Source organism: Xenopus laevis, chromosome 2S, assembly GCF_017654675.1.
Source record: "Xenopus laevis strain J_2021 chromosome 2S, Xenopus_laevis_v10.1, whole genome shotgun sequence".
Taxonomy (NCBI): Eukaryota; Metazoa; Chordata; class Amphibia; order Anura; family Pipidae; genus Xenopus; species Xenopus laevis.
The window spans coordinates 73,269,047-73,290,218 of NC_054374.1; the positions used below are offsets into that span (position 1 = coordinate 73,269,047).

The 21,172-nt window shown below is 38.1% G+C and overlaps 1 protein-coding gene across 1 annotated transcript; it reads left to right on the forward strand.

Moving 5' to 3' along the window:
- The first annotated feature begins 971 nt into the window (after nucleotides 1-971).
- On the forward strand, nucleotides 972-20,615 carry psmb2.S (proteasome subunit beta 2 S homeolog). The gene is given in 6 exon segments (NM_001091292.1): nucleotides 972-1,117; nucleotides 2,861-2,983; nucleotides 3,472-3,542; nucleotides 17,988-18,150; nucleotides 19,525-19,574; nucleotides 20,387-20,615. Coding segments are annotated over 6 exon segments (600 nt in total). The 5' UTR covers nucleotides 972-1,026; the 3' UTR covers nucleotides 20,489-20,615.
- Nucleotides 20,616-21,172: the final 557 nt, after the last annotated feature.

A 21,172-nucleotide genomic window follows, 5' to 3' on the forward strand; every position in this document is an offset into this window, starting at 1 on the left:
ATACTCCAAAGAAAGAAATCCAGTAGCACACTTGAATTGATTCAAAATCCGTAGCGATTTATTTAGCCCATATTTGAACAAACAAGGGCAAAGTTTTGGGCCCTACTGGACCCTTTATTAAGTCTGTTAAATACTCATCATGATTATGGAGCATGTTTTGTGGTGCAGTCAGCTTTACACTATGGAAAAAACGAAAGCCGCATTCTACCTGTCTGAATAAACAAGGAAGAGTAACAAGACTAGGGTTGCCAGGTCTAATTTTCAAAAACAGCCAAAGTCAGCTACAAAACCAGCCCAAAACTAGCCTAGAGGCTCTTCAAAAGTAGCCCAAAATAGCTCAATTTGTGCAGAGAAATAGTCGCTCTAAAGACGTGGCGATTAGTTGCCAGGCGACAAAATCTCCCCGAATCTCCTTGTGTGGCCTTACCCTTAATTCATATATAATTACAATAAATTTTAGTAAAACAGGTCAACTGCTAGACAATTTGGTGGCCAGCAGATTTTTGCTCCAAAATTGCCTAAAATTGAGGAAAGTCACCAGAAAATGCGAGAATGCTTAAGAGGGATGGGAGACTGGGGTGCAGAGCCCAAAATCAGGCAACACCAGTCTTCTACACAGGTCTGTCCCATTGCATGCTGGGTATTGTAGTCTTACATTAAACTTAGCAGTATTGTTAAACAAAACTACATTACCCAACATGCATTTGGAGACGCAGGCAGGGCAAGAACATTTTTTGCCTGGTTTCCAAAGTACAAACCAGCCAAAGGCCCAAAAAGTAGCCCAAATCCGTACCTTGGCTAGTTTGTAGCCCAATTTGGCTGAAACCCCGCCAACCTGGCAACCTTGGACAAGACCTCGATGCAAAACGTGACAAAAACTACATTTCCCGTCACCCATCACGTTGGCGTCGGTATCTAATGACGTAAGTAAAGCGCGCCCATTCCCGGCCTTGTGCTGATTTGCTGTGTAACGTCCCGAGGCCGTAATTAGAGACCAATAACCGGGAGGAAAGAACTGCCGCGGCTATGGAATATTTGATAGGTATTCAGGGCAATGACTTCGTACTTGTGGCTGCGGACACCGTGTGTGCCAACAGCATCATTCAGATGAAGCACGGTGAGTTTCACTTGTGTCTAATGTGGGCAACACTCTGGCAGTGCCATGGAGAACAGGGGCATCCCCGGGAACACAATGTAGCTCAAGCTTCGCTAAACTACAAGGTCCATAACCTCATGTCCATTAGGATCCATTATTGAAAGAACATATTATTATTTTTATATAACACTGAGTTGCAGGTATGTAGCATGAACACTATGAATAGGCTGCAACCATATGAATAGGCTGCAAGCTATACATTAGTACCTAGATACCCTACCTGCACTGACATCTATATATCTATAACATTGAACTTTTATGAAAAATACTGTTGTTTGCCAATGGCCATGATTTATACTGGGCACCTTGATATACTTTAAGTAGGAAAATTTAATCAGAAAAGAAGTATATGATTTGATACATTTATGGTTGTCATTTCCTATTGTCTGAGCTTCCTAGATAAAGTAGCTCTAGATTAGCGCTGTCTCATTTTGGGGCCAGTTAGGTGACATACATATTAGAGAACCATATTGTATCAAAACAATTATATCCTCACGCGCAACACTTAATTGCAAGCTGGGGTTCATTAAAAAAAAGAAACTTGTAGGGACAGCCCTGTTCCAATGTATTGGATCCCATACCTTCTATGAGCAAATGTTTTTAAAATCTGTGCATTTTAAATATGCTCTACCATGGTCTGAGATTTATGGCAACATATGCATACAAAAGGAAAAAAACAAAAAGCTAGTGTCTGGTTTAAATAGAATGTAAAAATAATGGAAGAAAGCAACATGCCATATCATTAGTGTGTATTGTTTATAAGTGAAAGTAAAACTAAATGCTTGGATGTAGCTCTGACTCCTGCTCCCCTCCCCCCCCATGCCATTATTTTCAGTTTTCTTTTTTAGTTAACTATATTCCGCAATAGTGCAACATTTATTTGTTGATATTTTTTGTTACAATGCAAGAGGTTGGTTATTGTATGGAAACATTATTTCTTTAGCATGTGCCAGGATTCTTTAGTGGTGCTCTTGGGCATTATAACCAAACTAGAACTGTAACTTCCTGGGTGTTGCTATCTTAAATGGGATGTTCTTGTTTATAGTATATTAAGAGTCAGTGCTGTGTATTCAGTTTTAAGATTATTTTATCTACCACATAATCTCATACTGAGAAGTCTGTTGAGCTATTGAGCAGGGTTTGGGCCATAAATATCTGTTAGAGGACCGTATCTGGCCCAACAGATCTCTAGTCCTGTAATAGGTGCATCTATTTTTTAGCAACTTTTTTGATTATTTAATTTGTATTCATTTGTTATTAACCTTGTCGGTCTGGCTTTCTGCTGCCATCAGTTAAATATGCAATTTGGTTCTAGGATTTGACAACCACCAGCAACCCAAAAAATATTTTAAGACTTTATTGTTATTGTTATTCTTAAGCTTGATTTTCTTTTTTTGGGGCACTCTGCTATTCATCTTTTGTTTTTATTTCAAAATTGCTCGCTGGTTGCTATGGTAGTTAACACATAGCAATCAGATTTAAAGACCAAATCCATTAGCTGTAAGAGAAAACTATAATAATTCACAGTCTTAGAATTCTGACGTCTACATCATACAAAAATGTGAAGAATACAACCCCTAAACAAATTAAATGATTACTGTTGCCATTTGCCACAACTTCACTTAACTTGAAGGTTTTTTTTATTGTAATGGAGTTATGTTGCACAGCTACTTATTGTTCTGTTCTTTTTTTTTTTTTTTTTAGATATGGACAAAATGTTTAAAATGAGTGAGAAGATCCTGCTGTTGTGTGTAGGAGAGGCAGGTGACACAGTCCAGTTTGCAGAGTATATTCAAAAAAATGTGCAGTTGTACAAAATGAGGAATGGTAAGTTGCATCTGATTACTCTAAACGTTATCAAATCATTCTCCACTAAATGAACCTTTTAAAGCTTGATTATATTGCTCTACCAGCTTAATTACATATGCATTTATCTTGAAGCAATCCATATTCTTACATATTTTGTAGATCTAGCGTGATAAAGTAGTTTGTGGTAATGTTGAGCAGTCGTTAAATGCATGCTATACAGTACTTTGAAATAACCCTTGACATCAGGGAAGGTGGCAACCATGTATGTGGCATTTCAACTAGTGATAAGCAAAATTTTCTGCACTTTCGCCGTAAAAATGAAACCGACAGACTCCGATGGGTGTCTTCAATGCATTTTGGCAAATTTTCGGTGAAGCAAAACGGGTCAGATTTACCCATCACATATCCTGACCTCACACTCCCAGTGCAACTAGATACAAAGACTAGAAGGATGCATATGGCAATTGCCAGTATTTGCCTATAATCAGATTTGCTTCCTATTTTAGGTTATGAATTGTCTCCTACTGCAGCTGCAAACTTCACACGTAGAAATCTGGCTGACTACCTTCGCAGCAGGGTGAGTGATCCGCAATATCAAATTGAAAGTTACTCTATTTTGAAACCGTTTTTAATTTCCTTGATTTTTGTTTGAAACGATGTTCAAAGCATCCCTTCTTTACGTGTATACGAAAGGTGGCTTGCGATATTGCTCTGGAGAGTTATCAACCGGCAGGCATAATATACTATCCAGTATTATTGTCCAGTGAGGTGTGCTAAAGATATGAAATAAATGACATTAGTAAGGAAAAAACTAGAAGCTCCAAGTCATGTATTAATGCAAACGTGAAGTGAAGGCATGTTCTGTGCTCACAGTATGTTATGCTCCATATTGTCAGTTTAAATGAGAATTTACCAGTATAGATTGACCTTATTTACACTGGAGCTAATGCAAAAAAAAAAAAAAAGGTTGTGGTAGGATGCCATACAAATACAGTGTGCACCTGGAGCATCTGGCAGACTCATGCTGCAACTCACTCAGACTGTCCTGTAACCTCTTTCAAAAAGAAGCTGCAAAGGAATGGTATCTTAGAACTAAACCCATAAAATGAATATGGCTAGAAATGCCATATTTTATATACTGAACTTGTTGAAGCATCTCTATAGTTGTAATGATCCAGGCCTTCAAAGTTGTCATTGGAGTTTCCCATCTTGGCATTTCATTAGGAGTGTCTGCGATATGCACATGTTCGGTTTGAGCAGCCGTTAAGAAGCTAATCTTAGGGGTCATTACAAATCATGAAACTTAAACAAAGTTTTCCTGTTATATAAGGTTACCTACAGGGCTGATTATTATATCCTGATTCACACTATACTATGATGATCGTATAGTGGGTGTCAGTCCCTATGCTCAGTAAATGGCAGCAGCACAGAGCATATGCAGTGAAAAAGCAAAAATAGAAGATGGGCAGCTACTGTGGCATCTTTGAAGGCACATATCTTTATTGCTAAAGAGCTATGGTTGCCTTGAGCTGCTACAGAAGTGCAAAAAATAATGTACAACTTTTCTGCACTATTTCTTTTGTTAAGCTTTATTTACCATTTAATAGCAAATACATTTACCCACATTTTTAAAGGGGACCGGTCACCCAGACACAAAAAGCTGTGTAATAAAAGTCCCTTTCAAATTAAACACAAAATCCTTTATGATGGAACTGCTTTCTTGCAGACTGTTGTTATTCAATGGAACTGAATGTGTCGCAGTGGGACCTGGATTTTACCATTGAGTGCTGTCTTCAGATCTACCAAGCAGCTGTTTTCTTATGTTTGGGAGCTGCTATCTGGTTACCTTCCCATTGTTCTGTTGTTAGGCTGCTGGGGGGGAGGAAGGGGGTGATATCACTCCAACTTGCAGTACAGCAGCAAAGAGTGACTGAAGTTCATTAGAGCACAAGTCACAAGACTGGGGGCAGCTGGGAAACTGACAATATGTCTAGCCCCATGTCAGATTTCAAAATTAAATATAAAAAAATCTGTTTGCTCTTATGAGAAACATATTTCAGTGCATAATTCTGCTGAAGCAGCACTATTAACTGATGAATTTTGAAAAAAGAAAAAAAAATTCCCTTTAAGTGCTATGTGGTAAGAGACACTGTGGGAAGGAGGTCCCTGTCCCGTAGAGCTTACAGTCTAAGTGGGTGGGTGGCTAACATACAGGCAAAAATTGGAGATGAAAAAGTTCACAAGGTAAAGGCGTTGCCCAATAGGTACCAGGGCTAGACTAATGTTCTAGTGCTCCAAAAGGTAGACTCTTAGCTTTTTCTTGAAGAGATTGAGAGAGCACGCCTTACAGAGGAATTCAGGGATGGAATTTCAGAGGTAAGGTGCAGCAAGATAGAAAAGTTTTGAGACAATAGCATTAACGTAAATAGCGGAGGGCGGGACGTGCAGCCAGGCCCAGGTCCAATCGCACCCTCTGCTCCCCCGGTAGTTCCGTCACTGGACAAGAGGTGGCAGTAGATATAGAAGGTGTGAAAGAAGTTGGCTCTGAGAGGAACGGAGAAGATGGAAGGTACAGTGAGACAAGAGAAGAAATGTAATGAGGAGCAGACGAGTGAAGAACTTTGAATGTTAGCAGAAAGATTCTATATGCTATCCTTTGCTTAACAGGCAGCCATGGTAAGGATTTTAGTTTGGGTTGAACAGGTTCCCTCTTAGGAGAGAGCAGGATGATCCTGGTAGCGGAGTTTAGAGATAGAGAGAGAGATGGGAGTCAGGAAGTAAGTAAAGTTTATTTTGCTTGACCAACGCAATAGAAAAGAATTTGGAATGAAGTCTTACATCTCCCCTTTTAAACCACAGTAAATTTGCATATTGTTAAAATTTCTTTTATTACCAGTTTTTGAGTGAGATCCCATTTAAGACAAACTTATCATTGCATGGTAATGTACTTGCTTGATATAAATAACAATTCATAATAGACTGCATTTCCCTTTACATGCATAGACGGCTTATTTTGAGTCACTCATTTTATACGTTATTTAGGGAAGGATCGCAAATCAATAGTGCATTACTAGAATTTGTGGTCGAGTGGAACTTATTTAATAACCTGCGAGGTCATCTGGCCATGTGCCAAGGCTAATTTGGATTTTAATTAAAATCATCCATTAAAAAAAGTGTGGCCATTACTGATTTCTAAAACCATTGGAAGGTTCTGTGGCTGCAGTAATGATGTTGAATATTTAAAAGAAAAATAAAGACTGCTGTTCATAAGAAGAGAGCTTCCACTCCCCCCCCCTTTTTTTTTTCTCTTGTCTAGCTGTGTTTTGGTGTTATCAGGGAGTTCTTGTGACCCCCCAGAAACAGATGGTGCAGGTAAAGCTGTGATTTTGAAGTATCCTGTCTCCCAAGTGCTGAAATCCATTTGCGACACACACCGAAAACTAATACAGCTAACAAGGGTAATTGACGCATTTTGGCAAACACATTTAGCAGGATGTGACATGATGCCACGTTCTATCTCCTTTACTTTATTTCTGAAAGTGCCAAGCCCCCCTGGGGTCCTGTCTTGGTCCCCCACCCATAACCACAGCTCTTTCCCATGTGCCCAGACCTCCCCACCTGAGCCAGATGGGCAGCACAATGGGGGGGGGACACTGGCAGTGGCAGATGTGTTTGTATACCGGAGATGTAGTTCTGCGCTGCTGCAGATGGTGATGCCTGGGAGGGTAGAGGACCATGTAACACTATTGTTAGGTATCACAGTATTCAGAGACCCTGCTGCTATTGCTCTGCTATTCTTATTGCTAGGATGTCTACACAGCTTATCATACCACTAATGTGTGTCATCTTCATTGTTTCTTGATTTTATTTGACTTTGCTATATGTAGACACGTTTGTGCTAAATATATTTTGTGTAATAATAGATGCTTATACCTTTCCATGCTCTAGCCACCGTATTCCTCATATAAGAAAGCTTATTGCTTGTATTTCAGTTTTTTTAAGTTGCTTTCTATATTTTATGTTCTTGTCTTCCTTGAATGGGGGGGGCAAGAAAATAATATATATTCAAATGGGTGGTTCACCTTCAAGTTGACTTTTAGTATGCTATAGAATGGCTGATTTTAAGCAACTTTTCAATTGACTATGAAGATTTTCATTCATCCAGGTCATGGTATATCTAGTATAGGTAAATCTAAAAACAACTGGACTTTCTGAGTAATCAATGAAGACGTTTCACTACTCATCCGAGCAGCTTCTTCAGTTCAACTTTTCAATTGGTCTTTTTTTTTTTTGCCTTCTTCTTCTGACTCTTTCCATCTTTCAAAAAGTGGTCACTGACCCCATTTAAAAACAAATGTTCTTTAAGGCTTCAAATGTATTGTTATTGCTACTTTTTATTATGTATCTTTCGATTCAGGCCTCTCCTATTCATATTCCAGTCTCTTATTCATATCAATGTATGGTTGCTAGGGTAAAATTTTGCTGCTATTGTGTTTGACACAATAATTGGTGTGCTGTGTTTTACCAAGTAAAACATTTAAAGGAGAAATAAACCTGTACTAGAAAAAAACCCTACCTAAAGATTTTTGGAAAACTTTGTGCGCATTTGTTCGGGACCGGAAATTCACTCCAACTGCGCATGCGCCGAAACTCCGCTCAGATTCCGAAGAAGACCGAAAAAAGATGACGCCTGTGAACTCCCGAGGCCAGATCTGCATGGAGGGGTAAGTAGAAAATTAGGGCCATTTGCCTGGGGGGGGGGGTTCTAGTAAGGGTTTGTTTCTCCTTTAAGAGCAGAATGTTTCTGTTTTTATTTTATTTGGCTGTAAAAAAAAAAAAACCTGTTTGCCTCTTTGCTCTACAGAAGAGCCTTTTGAAGTGGGCAGTTTATGCTACAAGATGGATATAGTTTACTGTTAGTGACTTTCAAACTTGGGCTCAAGCAGTAGCACATAGAACTAGATATCCACAGAGCAGCACAGCTGGATTTGCCAGTAATATACACCCACTTACAAATCCCAATTTACTGCTACTCTGTGCCCATATTTAAAATATTGAGATTGGGTAGCCAACTGGCAGCAGAATATTCCTTGCCTGACACAGGCATCTTGTTAAAAGAAAAAAGCATATTGGGAACAGGTTTGTATCCTTTTAACAATGGTTAGTAGACTGACTCCCACGGGTGCTTGAGTGATTCACTGCTAGAAACTGCGCTTCATGAAGAATAGTCCAGGGCATGTCACGAAAACTGAATTTTTTTTTAATCCCACCAATGTCAAAACATTCAGGGACACGTATGATTTTTGAAATCATGTTACCCATTTTTCTTCAGCGTATAGAGAGGTGACAGTTCTGTGACTAAGTACAGTTCCTCCACTTAGAGAAACTAAAATCCCAGATCAAAATGGCCGTAGTATCCGTCTTACATGTTATTATAAGGCTGCTTGTTGCACAAAAGACATTGGGGGTGATTTATTAACACTGGGCAAATTTGCCCATGGGCAGTAACCCATGGCAACCAATCAAATTGCTGCATTCATTGTTCTACTTGCAGCTGGCTTCAAAAAGCTAATCACTGATTGGTTGCTCTAGGTAACTGCCCATGGGCAAATTTGCCCAGTGCTGATAAATGAGCCCCATTGAGTTTTATCTTCTTACCTTAAGGAACAGATCAGTGTAAAAATAAAAACTAGGTAAATGGATAGGCTGTGCAAAATAAAAAATGTTTCTAATATAGTTAGTTAGCCAAAAATGGAACGCATAAAGGTTGAAGGGTCTGGATGTCTAACATAGCTGAACAGAACATTACTTCCTGCTTTTCCGCTCTGAGTTAGTCAGCGACTTTAAGGGGGGGGGCACATAGGATGTTACTGTTCAGTGAGTTTGCAATTGATCCTTAGCATGCAGCTCAGATTTAAAAGCAACATGACCCATGCCCCCCTCTCAAGTCACTGATTGGTTACTGTCTGGTAACCAATCAGTGGAAAGCAAGAGAGCTGCAAAGCAGGAAGAAGTGTTCTGGCTATTATTATGAGACATACAGTCAGTCCAGCCTTTATAAATTACATTTTTGGCTAACTAACTATATTAGAAATATTTTTTATTTTGCAAAGCCTATCTATTTGCCTAGTTTTTATTTTTATACTGAACAATTCCTTTTTTTTTTTTCTACAGCGAGGTTGCGTTTGTACAGTAGTTTTGTCGCCATTTATCCCTTCTCTGCATGGGATGTGGTAGATGTTTGTCTTTAACCAGTGCTGACACAGTTGCAGGATCGCAGGTGTAAATTCCCCAACCCCTGAGTGTGTCTCTCTGGGGGATCTGAATCTGAGGCAGCATTGTTATCTCACCCCTAAAGAGTGTGCAGACACTCTAACACTACAGAGTCCTCTGAGAGCAGGATCAGCAGAAGGACAAGGGAGTAGATAATATGGAAACTGCAGAGACTCCAAAAATGTATTTATAATAATTGTATCTTCATGGTCCAATAGCACAAGAGCAAATAAGCATGTGATGCACCACAAATACATTTTGCAGTATAATTTACCTGTATTGGCCTGGTAGCTTGTGTTCACCACTATAATGGTTCCCTCATCTACTTCTGTAATTACGCGTATCATAAATATGTTTTCTAAGCTTATATTCGTTGCAAAAACCTAAAGCAGCAAACCAGATATTTATTTTCATGATACTCTCTGTGTTGCACCAGTCAATAATACAACCAATGTAATCATCATAATTCTTTACAGTACATAATTCTTTACAGTGCCAGCAAGTTAAGTAATAAACATACAAAACACAGAAAAAAATCACCAGCGCTCAGTCTAACACACACTGTGGTGTTGACCAGCTGCTAGAAACATCCTTGTGCCAGTGCTCAGTCTATCCCATAATTTGGATTAGTTATAAACTATAAAAAGCCAATATTTGTACAGGTATGGGATTTATTATCCAGAATCCTCGGGACCTGAGGCTTTCCAGATAATGGTTCTTTTTGCTTCCAATACAGATTTATGATATCTTAGTTTTGATCATGTACATGGTACTGTTTTATTATTACAGAGAAAAAGGAAATAATTTTTAAAAATTTTATTTGATTATAATGGAGTCTATGGGAGACGGCCTTTCCGTAATTCAGAACGTTCTGGATACACAAATAGAAGGTAATTAGCATAGTTATAAATAGTTTACATAGGTTATATTGAGTTCTAACAAACAGGGTCCTTATAATTTAGCAATTATAATTTAAAATGGGATCAGAGGGTCCTATTCACAAGAGCTTACAAGCTTACATTTATGCTTCTGATGAAGTGACACAATGGTTACGAAACACGTCGAGCACACATCCCCTGCCCGCTTGTGATTTTAAACTATTTCTAATAAAGTATTCATACTTTTAAAATGCTGGTTTCCGCGTGTCAACTGATCCGGTGGAGTCCGTCCTTGAATCTTGTGAGTTGTCTGCCGCGGCCTGAGCGTTTTCTTTGGACACGCCGGCGTGCAGATTCCCCACGTGTGGGCTCATTCCGCCGGTTTGTAACTGCTCCTGTGACTTCTCAAGCTTACATTTATGACTTGGCTGAAGTCAGTTGTGAGAAAAATCCCACTTATTAAAGTTACTTACGTCAACACAGACTCCTTGCACTTCCATTTTGTTGCACTTGTAGCCACTGCCTGCCTCCTAAACTGAATTTCACACAGTTGTGTCTAATGACATAGTTACCCTGGATCTACTGTCACCTTCCAAACCAGTAGCTCCAGGGTGCACCCAGAGACCTACATCAATCTCTGCACCAAACTATAGGGTGTGCATGTTACTCTTGTGCCAAGCTCCAGAAAAGGCACCGACCTGAATTCTCGGGCAGGTGTGTCCAGCTCACAGAAAGTGCAAATGCAACTGTCATTTCTGAAGCTGTCAGTCTATGGCCCACAGCTCTTATTTTCTCACTACTCCAGGCTTAGACCAGGCTTTAAACATACCGCTGTGTACTTCTTTAACTAACATGCCCAAATTGGTCCCTGGCCGACAATCACTTCAAAACTGTTGCGTGCACTTTCACAAACCAGAGACCAGCGGTGAATTAAAAAGCAAATTTATCCCCGGGACCCATCTCACTAACAGGTTATTAAGTTCTTACTCATCGAACCCTATATAGGGAATTTTCTTTTCTTTCTTTTCTTTTTTTTCTTTTGCCTTTCTTAGTCCTTTGTTTGAGCTATTAGTTTAATTTGTTATTACTGTTCTTGAAAAATTATGTCTAATGCATATACATAATGTTACAAAACTAATGTGAACATTTTCTTCCTTGGTTTTGACTTTAACTACTATGTGCAGATCCTTTAATAAAAACAAGTTTGAAAAAAAAAAAAAAGCAAAATTATTTCCCCAACGTTTCTCCTCCTAACACGTTTCGCGTGTTAACACGCGTAGTCCTAGGCATAAGGGAAAAATACAAACAAGTCCAATACAAAGGAGTTAGCGTCACATTAATTTAACTGAATCGTTTCAACTTTTCTTGAATTATGTATGTAAAATGATCATAAACACATTCTGTATATACAAACGAACTTCAATCTTTATTTTCCCGGACAGGGTTAATTAGAGGAGATACTGCGCCGGATGTGACGCTAACTCCTGATACTTTTTATTGGACTTATTTGTATTTTTCACTTATGCCTATGACTACGTGTGTTAACACACGAAATGCATTAGGAGGAGAAATGTTGGGGAAATAAGTTTGCTTTTTAATTCACCGCTGGTCTCTGGTTTGTGCACGCAACAGTTTTGAAGTGATTGTCGGCGTCCCTAAGCTACGGGTTCCGGGCTTCACACCCGAGCCAGAGTCGTGGAGCGGTGAGTAACCTGATTTGAATGCCTATGAGAGTAACAATTTAAGCGAATGGTCCGGGGCATTTGCACTTGAACCCACCCAGTTATAGGGTGAGAGATCATAAGAAGAATTGTTTGCGTGTTACCTCATTGTATTAAAATTATTGGCCGAGGGGTTAGAGCACATCCTAAAAAGTCTGATTACAAATTGGTCCCTGGACCCCTTCCATTGACTTATTCATAAACTTGGCAAGTTTTAGCTGGCATATAGTCAAATTCACGTTCTTTAAGGGCCATGGTATGATAACTCTCTGAATTAAAATTCACAATTCATTTGACCCTTAATGAATTTGCCCTAAACTGTATGCCCTGCTTTCTGAAAATAATGGGAAGAAGTGACCTGAATAAATGAGGCATCTTTTAATTGGAGGCTCTGAACCAAGGCTTTAGTTTCTCCCTTTTTTAAAACATTGTGATGAGTTTGAGATAATTCTGCTGTAATATTGCTGTAGCAGCAATACTGTTATTACCAGTGTCTTACACAAAATCTGTATGTTGTGCACAGGTAGCATAACCAAGGGGTACCAGCTTTATGCCCCTTAATCTGCATATTATTCTCAGAATATGCTGGTGTGCACTGCGGGACTCTTTCCCAACACTCCCACTTCTTTCTCTCCACCTCTATCACTGTGACTTTTGCTTCCGCCAGATGTCTCACTGCTGCCAGTCACCACCCATTTGCCACCCCACTGTGTATAGCTTCTCTTTGTGACCCTTGTCTCCCCTGAACTGAAACCAGGGCACAGTCAAACAATATAAGTGTATGTTTTGCATAATGAAAGAAAATATACGTCTTAGCAACTTTCTAGTATTAATTAAAATGATTTTTGTTATTTATAAATGTAATTGCACAATTAAGCAGTTTCTGTCTTTCCCTTTCAGTTATCTGCTTCTAAATCTTAACACAGAATCCTTTAGTCGTTTCAGGAGTCAAAAACTTGAGCACCGAAAAAAATACAGCCAGACAGATACTGTTTTCAATAACAATTACATTTGCAAATAACTTTAAATCAACAGTTCAATGTAAGAATAAAAACTGGGTAAATAGGCTGTGCAAAATAAAAAATGTTTCTAAATAGTTAGTTAGCCAAAAATGTAATGTATAAAGGCTGCAGTCATTGGATGCCTAACATAAAAGAACAGAACATTACTTCCTGATTTTCATCTCTCTATGAGTTAGAGATTTTAAGGGGGGCCACATGGGACAAAACTGTTCAGTGAGTTTGCAATTGATCCTCCGCATTTAGCTCAGATTCAAAAGCATCAGTTATGACCCATTGCCCCCCCCCCCTCAAGTCACTGATCGGTTGCTGGCTGGTAACCAATCAGGGGAAACCAAGAGAGCTGCAAAGCAGGAAGTATTGATCTGTTATGTTAGACATGCAGTCACTCCAGCCTTTATATATTACATTTCTGACTAACTATATTAGAAACATTTTTTATTTTGCACATACCATCTATTTACCCAGTTTTTATTTTTACCCTGAATAATTCCTTTAATACCATGGTAATGATTAATGCATATTGGGCTTTATAGTTGTGTTTTTCAGTGCTTGTTGCTTTACCTGTTTGCATTTTGTTATGTCCTCTCCTTCTGCTTAGCTGATATTTCCCTTCCTAAAGCTGGCCACACACTGGGCCAGTCAGTTTGTGGGTAAATTGTATTAAATATGACAATTGGCTCAGACATTTAGGGGGTTATTTACTTAAATCTAAATTTATCTCATTATTTCAATTAAAAAACCACAACCAAACTCACATACCAGATTTCACCTTATTTATTATTAAAAAAGCTAAATTTAATCTGTTTGGGTAAAAACCCGATAAAATCATTTGAAAACCTGAATAGTACAATTTTTTTTCAGTTTTTTTCCCCCCGAATCTCTAGATTTCTTCTTTTTTCAGTTTTTTTCCCTGAAAAGCCTAATTTTTGCCTGAAATGGTCAGATTTTCAGGCATTTTCCAGCACAGACCACAGAAACTTCCAAACAGGGACCTCTCCCATTGACTTATACACAACCTCAGCAGGTCTGAGATGGCGGATTTAGGATTCTGACTTTTTGCAGCATTTGGCTTTAATAAATATCGAAAAAGTTGACAAAGTAAAGGCTAAAAATGATTTAAAAACCCATTTGCAGATAAAACTGATAGAATTGATTTATAGCTGTCCCTTTTAGTTCTGAAGGGGTGAAAGGCAAAACCGCTAATCCCCAATGCCCAAGCATGTCAAGAACAAATCTGACATTGTAACTGGCACAGATGTATTGGTTTAATTAAAACTGCCTCACACCCTTTTATTTATGCCTGAGCATCTCACACATGCAGAAAGCTGGCATCTCGAGAGTCGCACAAACCTTTAGCGAGACGTCTCCTACACCGCACTTAAAACACTGCAAGTTTTTCCCCTCGTTCCTCCTCTTGTTAATTGTAACTGTGTCTCGGATGTGTAGGCATAAATAAATGTTAGAGCGGATAATTAAATTAAAGTGTCTAGGGAACAGAGGCTATAACAGGAGTTCCTTCTGCCCGCTGCACACAAACCTGTACTGGGCTAGCCATGTAGACTGTGCACAAGATGCTATTAGCCTTAATGGTGGGTGGCCTTATTAGCAACTGAACATCCAATCACTGGAACCATAGGCTGCCCAGAAGCAGTAAGAATTTACATAGAGTGGACCTTGATGAACAGAACTGTAACTAGTCCACCTTTATTTCTTTCTGCCAAGTGCTCTGAGCTTTCTTTACTTCTTTGGAATACAGGTATTGGATCAGTTCTCCGGAAACCCACTATCCAGAAATCCCTGAAATATGTGAAGTAATTTCTAAAGACTATTTCCTTTTTATCTGTAATAATAAAATGTATCTTGTATGTTATCCCAACTAAGATATAATGAATCCTTATTGGACGCAAACCCAATCTATTGGATTTTTTTTTTTAGGAGGCACATTTATCAAAGGTCGAATTACGAGTTTTTTTTTAAAACTCCCATGAACTTGAAATTCGACCAATCAAAATTTATTATAAAAATTGAATTTTTTAAACTGGGGTGAATAGGATTGACCCGAGAACTCGAATTGAATTCGAACCGAATTTGATTCGAATTTTAAAAACTTGATTCGAGTTATTTTCTCCGAAAAAAATTCAAATGTCATGAAGGCTTGGATGTCTCCCATTGACTTAAACAGCAATTTGGCGGCCAATAGTTGAATTCGAGTTCTTAAAGGGCCAGAGTATGATAAATCTTGAAAATCAAATTAACATTTTTTGAAAAACTCTAATAGAATTTGAATAACTCCCTAGTCGAATTTGACCATAAAAAACCTAAAAAATTTGAATTTCGAATCCGAATTTTAAATTCGACCTGTGATAAATCTGCCCCTTAATGTTTACATGATTTTCTAGATACATTACTATTTCTTGTTAAAGGTAGCAGCATGTATCCTTGCATGCTTCGTCCCGGGTTTAATAATGAGCTGGTTTCTAACATTGTTTTAAAGGAGATATTTATTTTATACTGCTAGACAGGCTTCAGCTCAGAAGAGTGTGAGCAACCTTAACTGTGCATGCATTGTCTATACACTACCAGGATTCTGTTAACTGCAGGATTGCTGATTCGCTAAACCAAAAGCATGCCTGCAAATATCTAAAAAGAAATCACTAAAAATCGAATATCAATGTAAATTCCAAACTTTCTCAGGAAAGTTTACATCAATTAATTATTATGAGTTTAGCCCCCCCCCTTTGTCAGGGTAGAGCACAGAAATGGACAGATAAAGCAGTCATTAAAAATTTGTCATCAGGTTGTATCATATAGGTATTTAGAATTTCTTTCATTGCCTAAATCTTGGTTTTGCATTTAAGTCCCTTTAATCTATGCAAGGTAGAAAGCATGACACAATATTGCTTTTTCCTAATAAAGGCTGACACCAGTTGGAATGGCAGCCATTGGGTTAAAACTGCCAGTGTGATCCTTAGACACAGGGAAATGTTTTTTGACTGAAAACTTGTTGGACTATTAAAGCAGCCGTGGAACAGGCAATGGGCAAAAGTCAATTGTTTGTAACTGTATGCTAATTATTTCCCTGATGTAATAATAATGAAGTCACAGATGCAGCGTGCTAATCCCATAGTTTTACATGTGGGGACGTGCAAATGTTGCATTAATGGGCTTCTAAACCCATGCTTCCTTATTCTGCTGGGTTTCTCTATGAGTGCACTGGGACAGTTGCACTGGGGAAATTTATTAAAGTGACAATTTAGCAACACATTCATTTCAAGCACTGTGAGCATTTAAATGGTTTCTTATTTGCCATTGTGCCTGTGGCATTTGTATTGACGTCATCCTGTATAACACTATCATTTCTTTCCTTTTTTTTCATTTCTGTTCCTTATTATTTAATTAACATTCTCTTCATGGAGCCTTTCAGGACATTTATAACACTATATACATGTAAAATCTTTTTTATACATACTACACTGCGCAAGTTTAATAATTAATTTCATTAATTCCCTGATTCCTCCATTAGCAGTGATTGTAGACTTGCACTTAATCTACAATGATGCAACAAATATATATATATATATATATATATATATATATATATATATATATATATATATATATATATATATATATATAAATTAAGAGAATGTAATCCATACTTTTAAATGGCATATATATTTGCCTTTCTAGTACTTTGTATTTTTCTGACCAGCAGTACATCTAAATCTCCAAATGTTCCAGTTCTTTAAAACTGTAGTCTGTTTATGGGCCTATGTTACAGTTAATATATTGTAGGAGCTGCTCATTTGCAGGAAAACCAATGTCACTTTTTCCAGTTGAAACTCCAGTTCACAGTAAATGGGATTTTTACTGCGACACATTAGGAATAAAGGTGGAATTTTAAATCAACAGGAGCAGGAATTTACAGAATTCGGGGTTTCATGTTGGATTTGGCCAAATTACAGAGGTTACCACAAAACACTGATTTAGCTGAATGTTCTCTATACAGGCAAACCGAATCTAACCTGTTGTCACATTCTACGCTACTCACACTATTTCACAGTATCCTTGTGGAGAATTGTGTACAGAAGGTCTAAAGAGGCACTAATCTTTTAGCTCAACAACTAGGACAGGCAAATAAAGCTAGAAATGATGTGCTTTAAATGAACAGTTCAGTGTAAAAATAAAAACTGAGTAAATAGATTGTGGAAAATAAAAAAAAATTTAAATATAGTTGGGCAAAAATGTAATGTATAAAGGCTGGATTCACTAGATGTCTAATATAATAGCCAGATCACTACTTCCTGCTCTGCAGCTCTCTAACTCTGAGTTAGTCAGTGACTTGAAGTGGGGGCACTTGGGACATAACTATTCAGTGAGTTTGCAATTGATCCTTAGCATGCAGCTCAGATTCAAAAGCAACCTTTATGACCCATGTCCCTCCTCCCCCCTCAAGTCATTGATTGGTTACTGCTTGGTAACAAATCAGGGGAAACCAAGTGAACTGCAAAGCAGGAAGTAGTGTTCTGTTATGTTAGACATCCAGTCACTCCAGTCTTTATACATTACATTTTTGCCTAACTAACTATATCAGAAACATTTTTTATTTTGGACAGTTTTTATTTTTATACTGAACAAATCCTTTAATGCACCAGTGCAACAGGTTTATACAAGTGAAGATCCGTGACTATAAAGTTCTCATCCATAGTTGAAGTTCTTGATGATGATCTGTGGCATTTCATATGCTCTGGTTGGCAGATGTCTACTTACTGAGCCGATGAAACATGCCATGATTCTCCTGCAAAAATGCAATATACTTTCCAAGGAAAGAGTTTTTGAAATGACTAGATAAGCACTTTCTAAATCTTGAAAATGGGCTTTTTGCCACATGGCCCTTGCATGGGTAATTACTTTCCAAATCATGTTTTTTTTTTGGAACGATATGCTGAGTTTCAGGTTGACAACTACACACCAGGTGACCAATTGCAAATAGAGTAAATTTGAACTCTACTACAAGGAGCAGGGATAAAAACAGTGTTTTATTGACCTGTGAGCTTGTGCACCCTCATTCACATTTCTTGGAACAAAAAGGGCAGATAAGTGAAGATGTTACATTTCTCTTTCACAGACTCCTTACCATGTCAATCTTCTGCTTGCTGGCTATGATGAACATGATGGACCATCATTGTATTACATGGATTACCTGTCCGCTCTAGCTAAAACACGTTTCGCTGCACATGGCTACGGAGCTTACCTAACCCTCAGCATTCTGGATCGCTACTACAAACCAGGTATGCAGATCAAATTATTTTCCTGTACCCTGCTCAAAGAGGAAACTGATTGTGTACACTAAAATCAGATGCGTTTTCATATCTTTAGGTCTATTAACTAAATCCTACCGTATCTCGATACTGTAATAGTAAACTGATCTTGCCCTGGTAAAGCTGCGATTAAAGATCTAGGAGGTTTTTGTTTCATTATTTTATATTTACATTAAACAACGCATTTATTGTAAATTCGGCTAATCGGCAAGAAAATCATGTTCATCTGCAAGCAGCAGCAACAGAAAGACAGACACTTATTTGGGGAAAAATGGGTTTTCAGATTTTGTCATTTGCGTAACGAAGCCATGGAGTTTGCAGAGCAGTGTCAATTCAAAGTGCTTGCTTTGTGATACAGCCCTGCAAACATGTTATGCCAGTGCTGAGATGATAGTGTGATAACACCAACACCTTGCAGGGGTATTCAGAGCAGAGGACCCCCGATGGGACCTCACTCTCACATTCAACCCCCCCCCCTCCTCAGCCCTTTGCACTCTCTTCAATGGCCTTGTCAATCAACCATGGCACATGTTGTTTTCCCCACCCTTTCCCTGCTGTAACTAAATTAAGCGTGCCCTTGAGCCAGTCCCATTATTTCACAGGTTGGGTATCGGTGAAAGAGATTAGCATTCGCTATTTCTTTTCTATATATATATATATATATATATATATATATATATATATATATATATATATATATATATATATATATATATATATATATATATATATATATATATATATATATATATATATTTGAATGGATAGGGTAAAGGACTGGACTGTAACTGTAATGTCACATGGAGAAAGCATCATCCACTGGATTTCAGCACAGTTTCACATTTTGGAGCTGGCCTACATTTATAGTGAATGTACTGGGTCCTCCCAAAAGGGGAATAATCAAAATGACAAATCTAAAATATTTTGCGCTGGAAGAAAGTATGTGGGGCAATACTTGACATTTTTCAGTCCATCCATCAGCTGTTCTAGCTCACTATGCAGATATACCCAGTATTTAAAGGCCACGGATTCCCAAAGTTTCATAAAAACTAGCAATGGCCAACTTGCTCCTCAGTTTGACTTGCAATCTTACCAGATTGCAAGTCAAACTCAGGAGCAAGTTGGCCATTGCTAGTTTAAGCTGGGACCTCTTATCCATAATGTGAGGGACCTGAGGCTTTCTAGATAAGAGGTGTTTTCTGTAATTTGGATAATCATACCTTGTCTACTAAAAAACATTTAAAGGAACAGTAACACCAGAAAAATAAAAAAAATTGTTCTCCCTCCATGAATCCTCATGTTTGCAGACACCTGTAAACTTCATTATATGTGTTTTATTTCCAGACTTGACAAGAGAGGATGCAGTAGAACTTCTAAAGAAATGTATATCCGAGGTAAGTGAATTCCATGAGTTCCCTGACTGGCATATGTTTGTTTCTCTCCTCATTACATGCACCTTATACAGGTATGGTACCTCTTATCCATAATGCAAAGGACCCGAGGCTTTCTGGATAAGAGATATTTCTTTAATTTTAATCATCATACCTTAAGTCTTGTAAAAAACATTTTAAAGTAAAGAAGGGGGGCTCTACATGGGGGTGGGGGGTACTGTTTTTTTTGCTTAAGGGTTGAATTCTGCTTTAAGCTAACTGCGGATAGGCTGCTATGTGCTGCTTGGAGCTACAGTTTAGCAGTGTTATTACATTAGCCCCTGTAAGAAGTTAAAACTAAATTCTGCTACATAACCACTTTTAGGGAAAAAAACCCATAAAGCATGTCAGGACCAGTAGTAAATGCCCATTCCTTGCATGCAAGGTTTGTAGAGACCTTTGAAAACTCACCTCTGCTGTAGTCCTTCAAAGTAGCCAAAGTGCTGAATATTATCAGCACATCGTCAACTGTTTATACTTCTCTATACCATATTCTACCTATTTTATAGGTTACCATTTATATCCAGGGCAATATGCACAAATTCTAAGCCACCAATAAGGAAGGAACAAGCAGAAAGCTTATCTGTTTGGCTTTGATAAAATATTGCCCAAAGATTGACTCAAAAATACAAAATATTTACATATTTATCCAAATAAATCAAGGCATGGCTAATTTTAGCCTTATAACCTAGTTCGTCATATCACTTGACTTAATTTGATTTATTTTGACACCTTTTGGAAGCAGCAGATTGCTCACACACCTTTTTGTCTTCCAGCTCCAGAAGCGCTTCATCCTAAACCTGCCTTCATTCACAGTGCGGGTCATTGATAAGGATGGGATCCATGACTTGGACAGCATTCCTGCTTCGAGCCTTTAACCTCACCTCGCCCTGATTGGCCTCTGTTTTTTTTGTTTTTTTTATATATTAAGGTTGATTTGTACCACTGTATGAAACTTGCACAAATAAATTACCCTGTGCATTAGTATGTGGGACTCATGGGAAATCCATTGTGTTTACTAAACAATTATTATGCAAACCATGACCAATTCTTCCAGTGGTGCCACATTCAATAAATGTTGTCCGGATTCTGAACACCAGTATAAGATTCAAGTTTAAAGGGGAACTCCACAAAAATATAACTTAAGCTTTTTAAAAAGTAAACACAATTTCAACTTTGCAATATACATCATTTAAAGTATATACAGACTTTTCATGATTTTTAATGGTTTCTGACAGTTCCCTAAGCCTAGCCCCCTGCTCACCTGCTGATCTTTCTGACTACTTTGCTGAGCTGGCTGACTACCGTTTCTTTGTATCAACATCCAGCTGTCCTTAGCCTGCATATTTCTAATCCCACAATTCCCTGCACATTCGATTTCAATAATGAATGGAACAGCATAGTGCAATGCATTGTGGGTTATGTAGTTCCTGCATGCTGTCTGTAAGTCCCTCCTTCCCTGCAAGGATTTCAAATGATGCAGAAAGAGAAGAAATGTTAAACAGCTGGATTTCAGCATAGAAAATGGCATTTAATCATACTTTTTGAAGAAACAGGTAACT